Raw genomic sequence first — 17,462 nt, 5'->3', positions numbered from 1 at the left:
ATGAGGACGAGTACGGCGTCGGTTATGCCTCTGGCCCATTCTCTGGTAATGTTGTTGGCGATATCGAAATGGGAGCAAGTCCTCAGCCAGGGGGGGGGGAGAAGTATGTACAACGAAAAGAAGAACTTTTGATGATTTTAAGGACAGAGGGGAGTGACCATCACCCCCTTGAAAAGGAAGGATGAGATGAAGAGTAAAAGAGGAAACCGCAGGTGATCTACTGCAGGGGTTTGATAGCTTTATACAGAGCGCTCCAGCTGGTCTCGCGGCTTGCAAGGTATGAGTCGGGGCAGGTGAGTCACGGCTCCGGACGGAGGCTCTGACTAACCAGCCAGTTAAGGGAACCAATGAAACCCATGAAACCGGTGATTTCGGGGCAAAAATTCAAAGAAAAAAAACGCCAGCGACCCACATTCTTGCCAGTGGAACCATCCAGCAGCGGCAGATCACCTTATGGCCTTAAAAATGGCGCCAAACCCTTACGCTAGCGCTTGCAAAAGGCGTGATGCCGGAGTCATTCGATTCTTTGAACTGACGTGATTTTACATCGCGTGATTGTACCTCTTGATCCATCTATAGTTCTCAACTCTGTCGCAAGTAATGAGGTGCGAGTCTATACAGATTATGAAACTATTCGTATTGCCTCATGAGCGACTTATGAAACCGTGCGTGGTCTGGAATGCGTGAGATTCGTCAGAAAACCCGCTGCCTATAAGCCCAAGAATGACGCCAGTGCAAAATTCTCGGCCGTTCGGGCCCTGACAGCTGCGTGGCTCCGATGCCGGGCGGATCGACGGCGTATGGAGTCTTACTTAATCGTATGCCGTGTGTTCCCTTTTTCAGGCAATGCTTACGGAGTACGGAGGATTCGTGTGCCTAATCATGGTCCCCAGTGTGTGAGCTGGCTTGAGTGCCGTGCGGACCGAACGGAAAGCACACCAGGCAACGAAGACACTCGGATTTATCCCCTATATCCCCTTGAGCCGGATATGAGCAGGACATAATATTCAAAGTATTGTTGAAAGTTAAGAGTCCTCAATAGTACTGTAGTTCTTAAAGAAAGGAGACAAATCCCTAGAGCGGTAGTAGGTAACTTGCAGAGCATAGACCAGTTGTTTCGGAGACTGGCGTCAGCCTCCGAGCTGACGATATTTTTTTTTTAGCTGCAAGGCTACAAGGGGTAAAAGGAGCCTTGAAAACTCTGACGGGCGTAAGATTTCTCCTAGAACCAAAAAGAATATTGTATGCACAGGCTAAAGCGTGCATGTTTCAGCAATCGATGTTCGGATTCGCTCAAAGAAAAATCCTCCATAGGTACCTTGAGGTTGTATGCCATCGATACATACATCAGCTTGCAGTCCTGACGCGATCGGTACTACAGGATGTACTGGTAGACGTAAAACCACGCATTCCACCCAGCCGAAAACATTCTGAATTCAATTGTCCATCTCCACCGTCCAGAGCTTCCAGACTGTCCAGAACCATATCCCTTGCATCCACCACGATTTTCTACCGCATTCCAGTCCTGAAACGCGGTCAATGTCAACACGTGGGTCCACGTCACAAAAAGGCAAACATCTTGATCTCGATGCTCCCTTGCAGCACCCACCACCGAATCCGGGTTCACAAAAGGGTGTATGAGGCACAGCCATGCCCTGTGCCTCCATCCGTTGCCTTCGATCTGCTGGTGATCGGATTGCCTTGACAACAGGGCCTCCTGTGGCTGCTAGCCCCCAAGGAAGTAAGTGCCCTTTCTAACCCGGGTTGACGAATCCTCTAGTTGCCCAATTCATTTCATCCGTTGGGCAGCGCCAAGGGACTCGCGATTCAATCATGACCAGCCCCCAAGTGGTCCAGTCACACACATTCAGCGGGTATCTCTGGGTGGTCTTCAGGGGTCGCGACTCGCCTGACATTGATGGCTAGAACGTGGCCATTCTTCAGGCGATGGGTCCCGCTCGGCAGCATCCTTAATTACGACCTCGAGATTGCGCAGAGTCCCCACACCTGTGAAGTTGGAATGTACGCTTTGCACTGACTTTGAGGGCTGTCAAGCGTCGCACTTGTTTGGCGAAAATATCTGTCCTGACGGCGCCAGTCCTCTGTAATTGGTTCTAGCGGACGGTATAGAGAAATGGGATTGGATCACACCGTCAGCCCATCAGTGACACTTCACTTGCCACACTAACTCTCCCGTCCGGGGAATAAAGATCGACTTGACACATTTGAGGTGGGCCGCGTGGTCAATCCCGGGTCAGTCATGCCACAGAATCAAAGAATACTGAAACCCAATTCGTTTGAGGGTTGAAAATTGCCTCCCATCCCCGCAGGTCATGTATCAGAACGGGGTGCTTCTGTTCTAGACTCTTCATCATGATCATACGATCTTGTGGCGTGCTCTTGATCAAGTTGACTTTGAGCTAAAAGCCGAGGGCCTTTGTCTAGAAATCCAAACTTTCATGGTCAGGCTTAGTCGCGCCTCAAAGTGTGGTCCGCTCGGTTCATCGGTTCCTCGTAGACGAGTAGGCGAAATCTACTTTTGTAAGAAAAGACCGTACATCAGCCACAGGTAGACACTTGCGCCTCCACCAACACTCTACACAGCCTCTGTCACATAACTACTCTGTTCACTCAGACTGATCAATTGAGATATCCGCGGGGCGCTTCATCTACATTATACTAGATCTATACCTCTTACCACAGTATCAACAGTTCTTTGTAGACCCCCGAATAATGGCAAGCATCTCTTCTCCCTTCGGAGCAGTAGTGAGATTCTCATAGCCAGTAGCAGTGACGAGGATATCATCCTCGATACGCACACCACCAATATGGACATACTTTTCAGCGACGTCAAAGTCAATGTACTTTGCATAAGGCTGTTTTCGTGCATTTGCGAGCGCAAGCGGCGAGAAGTAAATCCCCGGTTCCACGGTGACCACCATGCCCTCTTCCAGCAATGGGGCAGAAAGCGTACAAGGTGCAAGGCTGCCAGCTGGGTTTAGGACTGGGCCGTATTGATCGTGGTCAAAGTCGGGATGCAGAGCCATAATGGATGACTCGGATACGTCGTGGACTTCGAGACCGACGTGGTGGCCCAGGCCGTGAGGGAAGAAGACCTTGGATGCGCCCGAGGCTCGGATTTCGGAGAGACTGCCGTCCTTGAAGACACCGAGATGTAGTAGTTCGATGATGGCGATTTCGTGGGCCAGGTCGTGTAGAGAGAGGAAGCGGTTTCCTCGGCGGATCCGCTTGATACACTCCTCTTGCATGCGCTCGACAACGCGATAGATGTCTCGCGCGTACTTGCTGGGCCATTCGCTAGAAAGTGGGAATGTCCGGGTCACGTCGCTAGCATAGCACTGCCACTCAGCACCGGCATCAAGGCACACGAGAGGTTTGTTCTTGAGAGACTCGTTGTTTCGGTCGTAGTGAAGAACTGCCGCATTGGGCCCCGACGCCGCAATAATTTGATATGCTTGGTTCGGAGCACCGTGGGAGATACAGGTATTCAGGAAGGACCCTTCAATCTGGGACTCGTTGGACATCTTCTGGATACTCTCCAGGATTTTCCGGTGTGCTAGACCCGAGACCTTGTTGGCCTTACGGATCATGCGAATCTCATATTCGTCTTTGACCCCCCGAGCTGCATCCATGGCAGGCATCAGCTGTTTGGCATCCAGCGGCAGCTCTGCAGGCAATCCCTCGGGCGTCTCTGACTCATGCACCATATATAACAAGCTGCTCTGCACACGTTCGCTCAGCCAAGATACCAGCTCCGGCTGGAGCGATGACTGGTATAACACGCGATCAACATCGTATCGATCCTGAGCATCCTCACGTGACAAAGTCGGGCCCATCCAAATCGCCCGACGAAGATCAAAGTCCGGTACATAAAGAGTCAAAATATCCAAGCCGATATCGTATGTCAGAGCACAGTCGGGCTCATCCACGCCACTGAGATAGTAGAAGTATCGACGTTGGCGGAACGGGCGCGATTGGTCGGAATCGCGCCAATTGACCGTGGGCTGACCAGCGATAAAAATTAGACCATGCGACACCCCAAGCTTGCGGGCAACATTGCGTGCATGTTGTTTGGCTATGGGATAGAGAGGTTCCGATTAGCTCGGATCATCGGCGAGATCACCGATCGGGAACCAGTGAATTCCAAGGGAGCGAGTTCTATCAGAGGGCGCGACAGGGACGGGGGATTGATTTCATCGACCTTGCGGGTTCCATCCTCGGGCGGAAGGGCGACAGCTTACCTGGGTATTTATCATTGGAGGTTCCAGATACGGCAAGGCGGATATGAAGGGAGTCGACGGCGTTGATGATGACATCGGCCTGGCTTGCCAAGGAAGCGTCGCGGGGAGCACCGCGAGCCTTTGCACGCATCGTCTGATCTCCGAGGCAGAAGACTTGGAAGGAAAGTGACAAATGACGAGAAGGGGGGGGGTCACGCTTCGAGGACACGAAGTACAAGCCCTCAGTCACGCAAGGAGCCACGAGGGGAGAGGAAAGAGAGAGGGGGGGGGATTGGGAAGAGGAGTGAAGGAGGCTTATCCTGAGTAGGGATGGGCCCATCTGTACGGGCTCTGTGATACCGCCCATTCTCTCTCCTCTTCCGTGCCTTAAGCTCAAAGGCGAAGATGACAGGTTCGAAAGGGAAAAATGCACAGTCCCCTTCTGGGAGAAAAAGGCACAGCGATCACATTGGATCAAGACTGCAGGAGAGAGAAAAATATGCCTATTTGGCTTGCCTTGCATTGGAGGAGGATGGCAGGTAAAGACTAAACCACCGTAATCAGGATGACTGCTCCGTAGGAACCTAGGGACGACTCCAGGCGGCCGAAAGCGTCGAAAGAGAGAGTCCACCCGCCCACGACCTGCACTTCTTCATCTCGTCTCTCTGCTGTATTTATCTGCATCTATCCTCGAGGCACGCCATCTACGGAGTTATCCTGACCAACTCAACCGACAGAGTATCTGTATATCTTTCTCTTCCTCTCTCTGTCTTTGGTTGATCCGCCAATCTTACCCACTTTTTTGCCATTTTCTGCCCGCCCCCAGTCCACGTCGACCGCCGCGGCCCACTTCCACTTGGGCTCGCCCACTCGCTCGACTGACTCTCTACCACTCCAACGAACGCTGCAGCCTCACGTCTATCACCTCTTCCTCCACCCCTCGTTCTTCTTCATCTTGCCTGCGTCTCTTCTTCCACTTTCCTTTGTCAGTCAATGAACGATGCAGAGCCCTGAGGCATCGGGCCCCGGTGCGCTCGCTGGCCTGCCTTCGACCCTCAAATCAGTGATAGCCACTCCGTCGACGTCACCGCTCGGCCTCATCCCCCAGACACAGACAATTCCAGCCGCTACTCAGACGGCCGCCGCTGCCTTCTCGCAACAACAAATACAAGAAAGCCTGCAACATGTTATCTCCAGTCTGTCGTCGACGTCCGATGATGCCACACACCTCGTTGCCGCCGGTGGCGACTCCTCCGGCTCAACCGGCAAAGGCATCTTGATAGGGATCCTCTCGGCCTTTGGATCAGCCGCGATTGCATTTGTGGTGCTTGCGATCTTCTTTTTCTTCAAATATACCCGCCGCGGGCGGATTATGCTCGATCGCATTGGTCGCCCCGGTGAATATGATGACGAACAAGCCTTCTTGCGGGAGGAGGAAGCGGCGCTGGAGACGATGGATGACCTGACCAGGTCAGAGTATTTGCGAGCAAAAGGTAAATGAGAGTTCCACACCGTCAATCGCCAGCCCGGGAAGTCTTCTTGCTGATGATCCCATCCAGCTTTCGTCCAGGCCAACCCTCCAGAATCTATGCAAACGGATATTTCGCTGTCACAGTTCCTCGCCATTCAAGAAAAGGGCGTGTCCGCTTGGGAGTTCCAACCAGAATTAGAGATTGCCAACTGTTTTGTGGAAGCTCGTACCGAAATTGAGTTTTTCGACTCGGAGTGCAGCGTGCAGACCAATCTACCTCTTCCGAAACAGAACGAGGTCTATTACTGGGAGGCTAAGATCTACGACAAGCCCGAGTCGACAATGGTCGGTATCGGTCTGACGACTAAACCGTACCCTCTTTTCCGAATTCCTGGTATGATTTTCATAGGTCTTGCGCTCAGATAGGCCGGCCGCGCCGGCGATTCCTTTGCAGTCCCGCTAACCAGTCACTCTCCTCTAGGCTTCCACAAAACGTCTGTTGCCTATCAATCGACCGGCCACCGCCGACACAACCAGCCATTCACGCCAACCCCATACGGACCTCCACTCCTCCAAGGCGACGTTATCGGTGTCGGCTACCGACCACGATCGGGGACAATCTTCTTCACTCGCAACGGCAAGAAGCTCGAGGATGTCGCCCACAACTATCGCGCCCAAAATTTGTTCCCAACAGTTGGGGCCAACGGTCCCTGCACCGTCCATGTCAATTTTGGCCAGATGGGCTTCGTCTTCATCGAAGCCAATGTGAAGAAATGGGGCTTGGCCCCTATGACAGGCAGCCTCGCCCCGCCCCCACCCTATGGCAGCGAGCAGGGCAGCATCCTGCTCGAGTCTGGCCGGGAAAGCGCCGCTACAATCTCCCAGCGCGTGTACCAATCGTATAATTCTCGGAGTGCTGGAATTGGGATTCCTCAGGCCGTCAGCCCCGGTCCGATTCGATCCCCGACCGACATTTCCCTTGCCCAGCTGGCCCATATTCCGTCTAACGAGGATGCTGGGGAGGGTTCCAGCCGCATTGGAGTGGATGGAGAAGATTCCAGTACCCCCGTGGCTGGTCGTCCGGCGGGCGCTCCAGATGAGCATGAGGCTCCACCCCCAGAGTATTCGAGCCCTGAAAGCAGCCGCAGAGGCAGTGATGCTTCTTTAGAATTCCCTGCCCGAGGCTCCGGAGAATCCAGCCCGCCTCCGAATGCCAATGCCGCCGATCTTGAATCCCAGAACCTGCCCAGCTATCAAGCCGTGGTCGATTGGGATCTCAATGAACGTCAATAAAAGCGGTGCCTCGCTCTCGGCACTCGGTTTTCTTCCTATATTTTTACGTCTTTTTTTTTTTTTTTCTCGAACATACCCTCTCGTTACGGCTTTTGTTGTCTCCTGTCGGCTTTGATTACGGATCTCCCTCTACCTCAATTTCTTTGAATTTTTTCCCCTTTCTACACTTAGCGAGTCCACGGATGGCGTTCTAGCAACTCGGGTGGGCTGGTTTACGGAATATGCGCTTGTCTTTTGGAGAATTCTGGGGGCCTTCTTTATCTTGGGATGAATCGGGTTTATGTTTTGTCAATGGACCATGCGATCATGTACAGGGCCAGCGGTCTTTTGCTGTCTCTCTCTCGCCCCCCACCTCCATCAATCGCTTATTGTTACCCCTGGATTTGGTTATATCCATGTTGTCAGCAGCCGGCCTGTACATTTTGTCATTTAGCATCCTCATGGCCTTGGGAGGACTCCCATGGTTCCAGAATCTATACTCGCAACTATTGATCTGGCTGAATATTTGCCGCTGCTCCATACCATGTCTCTGTGAAAATAGCCTTGTAGATGGATTTGTAATCCCTTTCTTACAGTTTAGGGATGAGACAGACGTGATTGTGTAGGTTATCTTACAATGGCCCCCAAAAGGGCAAGAACTATGGGGGGTGGGTTCGAGACCCTCATTTGGCAGTGGAACGTCATGGGTCAACCGACCGATTAGACTCGTATCCATGGATCGTCCGCGCCCACTTATCAGCTCCGCATCCTCCTCGACAACCCCGGCTCCCCCTACAGGAGTATTCTGGAGACAAGTGGATTGCAAAGATTGCAGGGCGCAAAACACTGTCTTCCCAGCCTCCCCTTGGTGCCTCCACAATAAGCAAATGGCAATCTGGCTTGGCTTCTCAGTGCCCCAAAGGTGGAGTTGAATGCGCCAAGGCTCGCCCCGAGTTGCCCTGGAGCTCTGAGCGCGTCACAGATTCTCCGTAAATCTTAGCCTCTTCAACCTTGTGAGTCGCACCCGCCAACCCCAAGAAAATTCCACTTGAGCTTCAGGTAACCTGAAAGTGTCTCGGCTGCACCAGATCTTAGCGCCTCCTTCCGAGGCTTTGTTTGTGCCGCCGCACATTGTGCTGGACACCCCCACAAAGCACAAAGCCCGGCGTGCTGCGCCTAGATCCGTTCTGATCAGCCTGCGATATTGCGCCGCCATACATTGTTGTGCGCAGGGCTCGTTGTCGCTGCAGCTGTGGCTACCTGGGAACATACTACTGGTCATAATCCAATCGGCGCTCAGCTACTAGGGTTTTACGTGCAGTAGCGTCCTGTGCTCTGCTGCACTTGGTGCGCCTCTCTTGCTCGTTGTACAAGCTGGGGAAAGGGTCCCACACTGGGCGGAGTCTGGTGTCTCGTCCATTTTCAAGCTACAAGCGCGCCTGACTTTATCTGCAGCCAACGTGCTCCGGCCTGGTCTGCGCTTGCGGTACCACACATCTTTGCCCGACATTTCGCAACTGACTCGTTGCGATTCCTTGCTCCTCGTCTCTGACCGCACTTTCTTTCCGTGCTGCGCGCATACCTGCGCTAAGAGTCTTCCTCAGCAGATCATATCTAGTTACTCTGCAAAAGAAACAGTTCAAATCACAACTTTCGGCTTAGGCAGCATCTAGATCTCGGCCCAACGCTCTGGACTAGCCGCGCTTCAACTCCCCTCTCAGCCGCGGTTGACCAATCTACACCTGTAGATTGGTCGTATTCAAGGTGAGACGAGACAATCACACATCTCTGAAACCCGCACACTATTAAACAGTCAGGCATCAAGGTTACCGACGTGGCCATTCCCTCACAGGGCCACGCTTTACCGATCGGTGTCTCACGCACTGGACAACACGGCGACGTGCGTGAGCAAACAATGGCAGAAACAGAAACCCCTGCGTTCCAAATCATTGTCCTGGTGCGTCTCTACCTCGATCTCCAGTTCTAACTCTTGCGTCACTACCACCTACAATGGTCACGTGCTAGACCTGGACGTCGGCGATCTGCGATCCAGACCCCCTGTCCCTTTCATACCTTGTTCTTTGGAGATGTGGAGACATTTTGGGGCTCTAGCGTCTTGAGCCCCTGCCACTTGGTTGATCCAACATGCTAACGTCGAACAGGGCCCCAATGGCGGTCCCCGAGAAGACAGCGTGACTGGCGTTCTTGTGCGATCAACATCCATGAATTGGTCCCCCGGTTCACTAGTGGCCGTAGATGCGGGGACACTGCTTGCGGGGATCATTCGCATACTGAAGCTCTTCCTACCGGATTCCAAAGATGAGGAGGGATTCATGACAGCTGGGCCTTTTAAAGGTCTACATCTGCCCGCCCAAAGCGCAGAAGCCAATGCTGCACATATTTTCCGGGAGATCATCGGCGCCGTCTTGATCACACACCCTCATCTGGACCACATCTCGGGTTTGGCGATCAACACGCCGATCTTGGAGGCGGGAAGTGGACCCAAACCTGTTGCGGCTCTGCCATCAGTCCTATCTGCAATCAAAAACCACATGTTCAACGACATTATCTGGCCAAATCTGTCAGATGAGGATGGTGGTGCTGGGTTACTCACGTACCAACGATTGGTAGAGGGTGGAAACACTAGGTTCGGCAGCGGTGAGAGCAGGGGTTACGTTCGTGCTTGCAACGGCATCTTGACCAAGTGTCTCGCTGTCAGTCATGGTCGTTGCAAGCAGCGATATCATCCCGAGTCCGCTACACATCATAGGATTGGCAGCGCTGTATTTCCATCGGAGCAATTCATGCTACCGTCGCGGGCGGTTTCTATGGATCATACTGATGCAAGGTAAGCAAGATGCAAGAGGTGCTCGATCCGCGCCAGGGAATGCAGTTGCTAAATTTCCACTAGTTTCTACTCCCCAGCTCGATCACCACGCCTACTCCCGGCCAATTCCAAAGAACCTATTATGGCCACAGTTGAAAGCTCTGCATTCTTCCTCCGCGACCACCGCACTGGTAAAGAGATTATCATATTCGGAGATCTCGAGCCGGACACGATCTCCCTCGAACCACGCAACAAACGCGTGTGGGAGACTGCTGCTCCTAAAATTCACGCAGGCACCCTGCGGGCCATTTTCATTGAATGCTCCTTCACTGATAGTATCGATGATGCGTATCTCTATGGTCACCTATGCCCTCGACACATGGTAGCCGAACTAAGTGCACTCGCCTCAACGGTGATGGCACTTCGTGAGCCAGGACCGCTGCCCGACAAAAAGCGCAAACGACCCAATACCGGCTTTGGCGACGGTACAGGCAGCCCAGTCAGTCCGCGAACCAAGCGGGGCTCCAACCCGCCGAGCGAGAAAGACCAAAAACTGGAACCTCGCTCGGGGGATTTTTCCGTCCCAGATCTGTCTGACAGCTTTGCTGATGGTACCGATAGTAAGGATGTCGATGTGTCTAATATCGCAAGCTGGGCGGATGCTGATCCCTTGCCGCTGACTGGTCTGTCTGTTTACATTATTCATATCAAGGAGAATCTTACCGATGGACCATCCCCCGAGGAACAAATTCTTAGAGAACTTCAGGCGCATGCCAAGGAGGCGCATCTGGGTTGTGAATTCTTCCTTCCAGACCCGACTGAGGGGATCTGGGTTTGAATTGGATGGGTAGTAGGAAAGGCGCAAATTTTTCTCTCTTGATTTCCAGCGAGGCGGTGTTTTATTGTTTTTCTGGGCGGATAGATGGATTGTTTTTATGGAGTTACATTTAGCATGCCGTTCAAAGGTCAATTGATTCAGCAGAGCGCGCAGCCCTACATTAGAGAGGAAGAACTGTCAACCCCGATGCTCTTTACCTCGATAGAATCCTTGATCATGATCCCCACACCATTCAAGACAAGCCCGTTCTTTCACCTTCATTCAGCCATCCAGCACATTGCACGCAGCAATCCTCAAACAGGCAAGACAATCGCAGCCCCAAGAGCCATACCCAGAATACTCACAACCAAAATACCCATAACATCCCACGACCCCTTCGTAGATGACATTCTCACCGCAGCATTAGACGTAGCTGCCGCCGTCGCAGTTGCCGGATAGTCCGCGGGTTTGTGAATGAACGCCGCGAATGGCAAAACCGAGTATGCGACGAGAGTGCTAGTCTGGCTTGGCGAGAAAGTAACGACTTGAGTGTCAGTGAGAGATACACTACCCGTGAGCGAGTAGAGTTTCCCAACGACCGTCTGTCCGTAGTACCAGAATGTCTGGTTAACGGCTTGGAGATCCCCACTCGGGACGTAGTCTATGCAGGCGGTAGATATCTTGTAATCGGGGAGGGTTGAGTAGCATCCGATGAAGGGGCCGGCGGTCATTGAACTATCAGCCATTAGTGGACTTGTTTGTCTATAGTTTGAGGTTTGAAGGGAGGAGGCTATGGTTAACTGACCTCGGACAGCAAACTATAGCCGTCTCATTCGGTTCCAGGAGTTGCATGAGGATATTGGCGGGATTGTTCATAAGAGGCACATCGAAAGACGTCGGCACAGCGGAAGTCACACTAAATGGATCCCCAGACGAAGTAACAGTTTGAGTACCATTGCGCGAAGCAACGCCAGCCGTAGTCCATCCAGATGGACAATACAGGCCCGGCGAGAAGTATGCTCCTTGGTAGAAGTTTGTTGGACTCAAGCCGGTAACTAGTGCAGGGTCTTCGGATGTCCCAGTTGGAACGCAGCTGTTTTCTTTAACCTGGCAGCTCAAGTCCCAGATTGCCTGGCCTATGTATGAGGAATAGCCTATTTTCACATCGTCCGTTACGGTGGCGCAGCTGGCGGGGGCAGTCCAGGTTGTGGTCAGGGGGCCTAAATTGGTGAAGGTGAATTCGGAGAGGATAGATGAGCTGGGCATTTGTGCAGTTGGCTGGAGATGAGTCTGATATAGCAGGATAAAAGTGAGGATATTCAGATCGAAGGCAGTCCTTTGATTCTATCTGTAAGAGAAGGATACAGATATTTAACAAGAGGTGACACTTGTAGACGTACGTCAGGATGGGGCGCAGACATACTCTTTCTGAGAAAAGGCTCCTATAGCCGAAGAGCCCCAAAGCCTTAGCTAGGGGTCCAAGCAAAGCAATGTTAGCCTCAATAATTCAGGTTTACCCCGAAATCCTGGCTTCGGAAATACAAGTCAGCACTAGAAACGACTGGGGCATCCAATGAGACCTGTCCGTGGTTACTGGATCACACTGCTCGGATTTAAGGGCTTAAGGGCCCGTGGTTGAATTGGACGTATTGACCGATGGAGTCTTTCCAGTAGGAATTTCTCCGATACGGCATGATGAGATCAAGATGAAGCCGAAGCTAAGCTTTTCCTTGCCTCGAGGAACCGGAACCTTGTTATTGTTGGTGCCCGAAAGCCGAGTTACTCGACACATAAACATAGAGTACGTGGTTCTCCAGTAGTTATAGAGAAATGTCATTTTTCCTTAAACCCTCTGGACCGTCGTCCTCATCAAATGAATATTTTGCTTCTGTCCACAAATGCCTTTGTCCTACCGACTGCCCTCTCTGCGCAGCTCCGAAACTTGGGCGTACTTGGGCGTGTGGACCTGCATATGGAGAATGTACATAGAGGACACGATCACGGTGAGTTTGACCCTGGGTTACTCATTTCACCAAATACCAATCTGTGAATTGACCCCACTGAATAACGACCTTCTCTTTCTCGCTGATATACATCATCTTTTCCTGGCCAAACATAAATAGGGATAACCTAGGTTTGACCAATGATAAGCCCCACCGCCTCTCCCCGCGAATCCCCAGCGCCGCCGATAACCGAGGCCCGTTTGGCCCTTCCCTTGTGATTTATTGTTCTTCACGTTCACATTCCCTTCTTCTTTTCCCCTCGATTATTCGCACAAGACAGAATCACACTCCCTCTCTATACACATACCCCCTCATTACACTCGCAATGGCCTCCATCACCCGCGCCTTGCGTCCCCTGTCGCGCACTCCTCCCTCGGCACGCCTGGCCTCCAACCGGCTAGCTGCCATCCGCCCAGTCCAGAGGTATGTTCAATCTCACCACCACGAAAGTACCGATCCCGCTTAATGCGGCTGCACAAAGCAACTTTCAACTGACATGCACTGGCCCATAGTGCCTATGCCTTCTCGACTACTCCCCGCCGGCGGGAGGCCGACCTCTCCGAGCTGACCCCGACGCCAATCTCCCTCTTGTCCGAGACCGAGACCATGATGGCCGACATGGTGTCCAAGTTTGCCTCCGAACAGATCGGCCCGAAGGTCCGGGATATGGATGAGGCTGAGACAATGGACCCGTCCGTTGTCGAGGGCCTCTTCGAGCAGGGTATTATGGGTATTGAGATCCCCGAGGAGTTCGGCGGAGCGGGCATGAACTTCACCGCTGCTATCGTGGCGATCGAGGAGTTGGCGCGTATCGACCCCAGCGTCAGCGTCATGGTCGATGTCCACAACACTCTCGTCAACACCGCCATCATGAAGTACGGCGATGCCCAGGCCCACCGCACCTGGCTGCCCAAGCTGAGCACCGGTACTGTCGGCTCATTCTGTCTGTCGGAGCCCGTGTCTGGATCGGATGCCTTTGCCCTGCAGACCAAGGCTGAGAAGACCGCTGATGGATACAAGATCAACGGCTCCAAAATGTGGATCACCAACGCCATGGAGTCTGGCATCTTCATCGTCTTTGCCAACCTTAACCCTAGCGCTGGCTACAAGGGTATCACCGCCTTCATTGTGGAGAAGGGTACCCCCGGTTTCTCGATCGCCAAGAAGGAGAAGAAGCTCGGTATCCGCGCCAGCAGCACCTGTGTGCTCAACTTTGACGACGTCGTTATCCCCAAGAGCAACCTGCTCGGCGAGGAGGGCAAGGGTTACAAGATCGCCATTGAGATCTTGAACGAGGGTCGCATCGGTATCGCTGCTCAGATGACCGGCCTGGCGCTCGGTGCCTGGGAGCACGCTGCTCGGTAAGTAGTTGTTCTATAAACAGCGCTGAATTCTTGCTAATCGAACCTTATAGCTACGTCTGGAATGATCGCAAGCAGTTCGGCCAGCTCATTGGCGAGTTCCAGGGCATGCAGCACCAGATTGCGCAGGCTTACACTGAGATCGCCGCTGCCCGAGCTCTGGTCTACAACGCCGCCCGCAAGAAGGAGGCCGGCCAGGACTTCGTCAAGGACGCTGCCATGGCCAAGCTCTACGCCTCCCAGGTTGCCGGCCGCGTGGCTGGCTCCGCGGTTGAGTGGATGGGTGGTATGGGCTTCGTCCGTGAGGGCATTGCCGAGAAGATGTTCCGTGACAGCAAGATCGGTGCCATCTACGAGGGAACCAGCAACATCCAGCTGCAGACCATTGCCAAGATGCTGCAGAAGCAGTACACAAACTAGACCATGGACTAGCGACCAGTTAGTTCTGACTTTTTTTTGGATTTCTTCTGCGATAAATTTGGGTTGCTATGCGCGCATTGATGATGTATTGTACAGTTTTTCGCAGCTTTGGGAGTATAGGGCATCAATGATTGGAATTGATCAGGGCATTCTTTGTCGTATCTCGTTCATGTATGATCAGTATGGACCTCAATAGCGCCTGCGCTATTCTTGTGTAACATGTTTCAGAACATGGGGACTGCCCCTTGTAGTGTGGCATGTTACTTCGGGGCTGTGTGTTTGGGGGATTCCCGTAACCCTATCCAATGCTCTCTCCCAAGTAAAGCGGCCATCGCACCTCGACAACTTTCGTCGTGCTTTATCCCCGTCTGTCCGTGTGAAATTATATCCGAATGATAATAAACGATGACAGTATCATCAAGAGTCGGTGAATATAACCTGTGGAGTGTCGAGGTCGGAATCTGTCCGAGGATCCGGGCCGGCTATATTTTCCTCTTCAGCTGTGCTTATCCTGCCCATCGACGTTGTTGACCTCATCTATCTTCCACAGAAGAAAATTGCCCCTGTTGGTTGAACAATAAAATCTGTTAGTCACGTTGACTAACGCAAGTGCCTTTGAGTGCCGTAACGTACCCTTCAATAAGGTTTTCTAAGCGCTCTAGTCTAGAAGCGCTTGCAGGCATTCAACGTGGCAGGAGATGGACTGTGCTTTTTCTCCTCTGCTTTCCCCAGCGAAGGCGATACTGCACGCCTCCTGCCATTGACACAAACTTGGTCACCCAAACTCCGTCACCAGGTTGTTCATGACTGCGGGTTCCATGGATATGGGTATGACGGATCTCTCTGTGGAGGCTGGCCGGGATGGCCCTGGTATGGAGCATTCGGCGACTGATACGGCTGACCTGGAGCTGATTGAGTGGGAGCACTGACGCTAGGCATGGACAGGGACATTGATCGATGGCCAGGAAGGTATCCGGCGGCAGGTTGATTCATCGACGAGTGGGGGACGGGCTGCAACCCGTCTCCTCGCTGCCCCGGCTGTGGATGCTGTCCTACAGGATACATCTGAGAAAAAGAAGACTCCGAGCCTGATTGAGTCGGGCTGGTAACGCTTCCAAAGCTGATCTGGGAGTTTGCGATGGCAAGAGAGGGCGCCGCCATGCGTGAAGATGCCTGCAACTGTCCCTCCATCACGTATGGCTCCATGCGAGCCGAGAATTCTGGGTCCGACGACTCGCCCAGCGATGACGATCGTGTGCTCGAGTATGACGGCTGCCATTCATGGGGGTGGGATGATCGGCTCGAGACTGACAATGTCGATGGTGCTCGAGGGAAACTTGCCGAGGGATGAGTCGGCGCAGAGAAGTGTGACGAGAGCATCGTGCCCGTCGTTGGTATACCGGACGCCGCGGTACTTGGCCCTTCACCCATATTCCATCCACTGTCCGCGAAACCCTGTCGACCTGTATAACCGGCTAGTTGATGCTTCAACCGGGCAATTTCCTCTTGAAGAGCGGCATTTTGTCGAACAAGGTCATCGAACTGTTCGTTCCGTGGCCGCATTTCGTTCACCTGGATCTGAAGCCGGGCGACCTGTTGCTCGAGCTGCTCGATATGCTCCTTCGTTCGCTGGCGGATAGATCGCTGGGCCTCTCGATCATTGGCCCGCTTTCGCTCCAACTGCTCGGCAGAGAGTGAGGAGACCTTTCGTGTCCCGGAGCGGGACTCCCGCCTTCTGGGTGGCCCCCTTCCCTGCTACTACTCATGGTTCTTCTGGGTTTCAGGGTGGTCCGACTTGCTCCCAGATAACGAACGACAGCCGGGCTCTCCGTGAACCAGTTATCTCGCACGAGGAGGGCGTTGGAGGTGACCATGGATCCAGCACGCGTCACCGGGAGAAAGGAATGAAGCATCCAGGGAGGCCCGAGGGGAGCTCCTTTCAAATGACTCTCCCTCGGAGTGTTGCCAGGATGGAATTTGGGGCAGATTTTCCTAGTTCGTTGCGGGCGGCGTCCCCCCCTGTACGCCGGACCGAGCAGGGGCAGGTAGGAGAAAACCTCAGAGTAGCTTGAGCGGATTCCAAGGCTGAACACCCAGGAAGAGATAGTGGGTAATCGGGACCTTTTGGTTGACTACTAGGAACGAAAGGAGGACAGTATTCTATTCCAAGAAATGGGACACGACTCTTTATGGGCCGACCCATTCAATTTCACTAGGATGTGCCAAGTCTTAAATAAGGTCGGCTGTCGCCTGTCACCCGATACAAGAGGCAAGAGTCTACATTTGTCCTTCTCCGGATCGTCGCTAGCATCAAAGCCAGGCCCCAAAGGCAGGCAATCTCCCGGTGATGCGCACCTAACGGCTGAGTGCTGGCCCGGAGGCAGCCAATGAACAGGAAACAGCCGCACGAACCCTGTGGGTACTCTCAAGCTATGGGCATGGCGTCTTTTTTGGCCCTTTAGCCCTTCTTTTTTTCATATTTAGCTTGGCCCCGTTGGAGAAAAAAGAAAGAAACTCCTGCGTTTCTGCGTTTTAGCGGGATACTGGAGCCCGGTCCTGCCAGGACGAGCGAGTTGCGTCGAAAATGGATGCATGGGGCGTTCCATGAGCCCTAATTTGCGCTTCTAATGGTACCCCCCATGACCTATGCACTATAGACCCTGGTGGCCTATAGACCGATAGACGCATCCAACAACAAAAGCACCCCTTGAAAGTCAACCTGCATGACTGTTGGTGATGTACGGAGACACCGTTCTATACTTCGGTATATGTTCCTTAGGTTGGCCAGTGCTGCATGGTTAGCGGCTTACTCGTCCGTCTCCTAGTTTGCTTGGCCTACAAGGCCCCTCTCATGTCACCCAAAGTCAAGAGATCTGGATCTTATGGGAAAATATCTCCAGCAGGCATGATTCCTCGGCTCGGGGGTTCCCCAGTTCTAGAAGCCCTAACTACCGTGCATCTCCGTCTCCGTCTGCAAGACCAAGTCCGCTAGCCCTTTCAAAGTTGTTACACAGCCTATTATTAAGCTAGGGTGACAGACAGCTATGCAC

General features: G+C 53.0%; 6 protein-coding genes across 6 annotated transcripts; 3 read left to right on the top strand and 3 right to left on the bottom strand.

The window, feature by feature from the left end:
* Nucleotides 1–2,705: 2,705 nt before the first annotated feature.
* N7458_006841 (aminopeptidase P family protein) lies at nt 2,706–4,392 on the bottom strand (the record flags this gene model as incomplete). The annotated part of the gene is made up of 2 exons (XM_056910223.1): nt 2,706–4,096; nt 4,263–4,392. 2 exons carry the CDS (start codon nt 4,390–4,392, stop codon nt 2,706–2,708), a joined length of 1,521 nt encoding a protein of 506 aa, XP_056765927.1.
* Nucleotides 4,393–5,241: 849 nt separating this feature from the next.
* On the top strand, nt 5,242–7,005 carry N7458_006840 (SSH4 family protein; the record flags this gene model as incomplete). The annotated part of the gene is made up of 3 exons (XM_056910222.1): nt 5,242–5,734; nt 5,801–6,106; nt 6,194–7,005. 3 exons carry the CDS (start codon nt 5,242–5,244, stop codon nt 7,003–7,005), a joined length of 1,611 nt encoding a protein of 536 aa, XP_056765926.1.
* Nucleotides 7,006–8,899: 1,894 nt separating this feature from the next.
* Nucleotides 8,900–10,649, top strand: pdeA (3',5'-cyclic-nucleotide phosphodiesterase PDE1; the record flags this gene model as incomplete). The annotated part of the gene is made up of 3 exons (XM_056910221.1): nt 8,900–8,941; nt 9,147–9,832; nt 9,896–10,649. The coding sequence occupies 3 exons, from the start codon at nt 8,900–8,902 to the stop codon at nt 10,647–10,649; spliced, it is 1,482 nt and encodes a 493-aa protein (XP_056765925.1).
* A 293-nt stretch (nt 10,650–10,942) lies between these two features.
* Nucleotides 10,943–11,894, bottom strand: N7458_006838 (uncharacterized protein; the record flags this gene model as incomplete). The annotated part of the gene is made up of 2 exons (XM_056910220.1): nt 10,943–11,363; nt 11,434–11,894. 2 exons carry the CDS (start codon nt 11,892–11,894, stop codon nt 10,943–10,945), a joined length of 882 nt encoding a protein of 293 aa, XP_056765924.1.
* A 1,062-nt stretch (nt 11,895–12,956) lies between these two features.
* N7458_006837 (acyl-CoA dehydrogenase) lies at nt 12,957–14,412 on the top strand (the record flags this gene model as incomplete). Its single annotated transcript, XM_056910219.1, has 3 exons — nt 12,957–13,054; nt 13,144–13,992; nt 14,046–14,412. 3 exons carry the CDS (start codon nt 12,957–12,959, stop codon nt 14,410–14,412), a joined length of 1,314 nt encoding a protein of 437 aa, XP_056765923.1.
* Nucleotides 14,413–15,213: 801 nt separating this feature from the next.
* Nucleotides 15,214–16,286, bottom strand: N7458_006836 (bZIP transcription factor; the record flags this gene model as incomplete). The annotated part of the gene is made up of 2 exons (XM_056910218.1): nt 15,214–16,167; nt 16,227–16,286. 2 exons carry the CDS (start codon nt 16,284–16,286, stop codon nt 15,214–15,216), a joined length of 1,014 nt encoding a protein of 337 aa, XP_056765922.1.
* Between the last annotated feature and the right edge of the window lie 1,176 nt (nt 16,287–17,462).

The sequence above is a fragment of the Penicillium daleae genome (genome assembly GCF_028827525.1).
Source record: "Penicillium daleae strain IBT 16125 chromosome Unknown utg000006l_segment0_segment0, whole genome shotgun sequence".
Lineage (NCBI taxonomy): Eukaryota > Fungi > Ascomycota > Eurotiomycetes > Eurotiales > Aspergillaceae > Penicillium > Penicillium daleae.
This window is presented reverse-complemented; position numbering and strand designations above follow the sequence as displayed.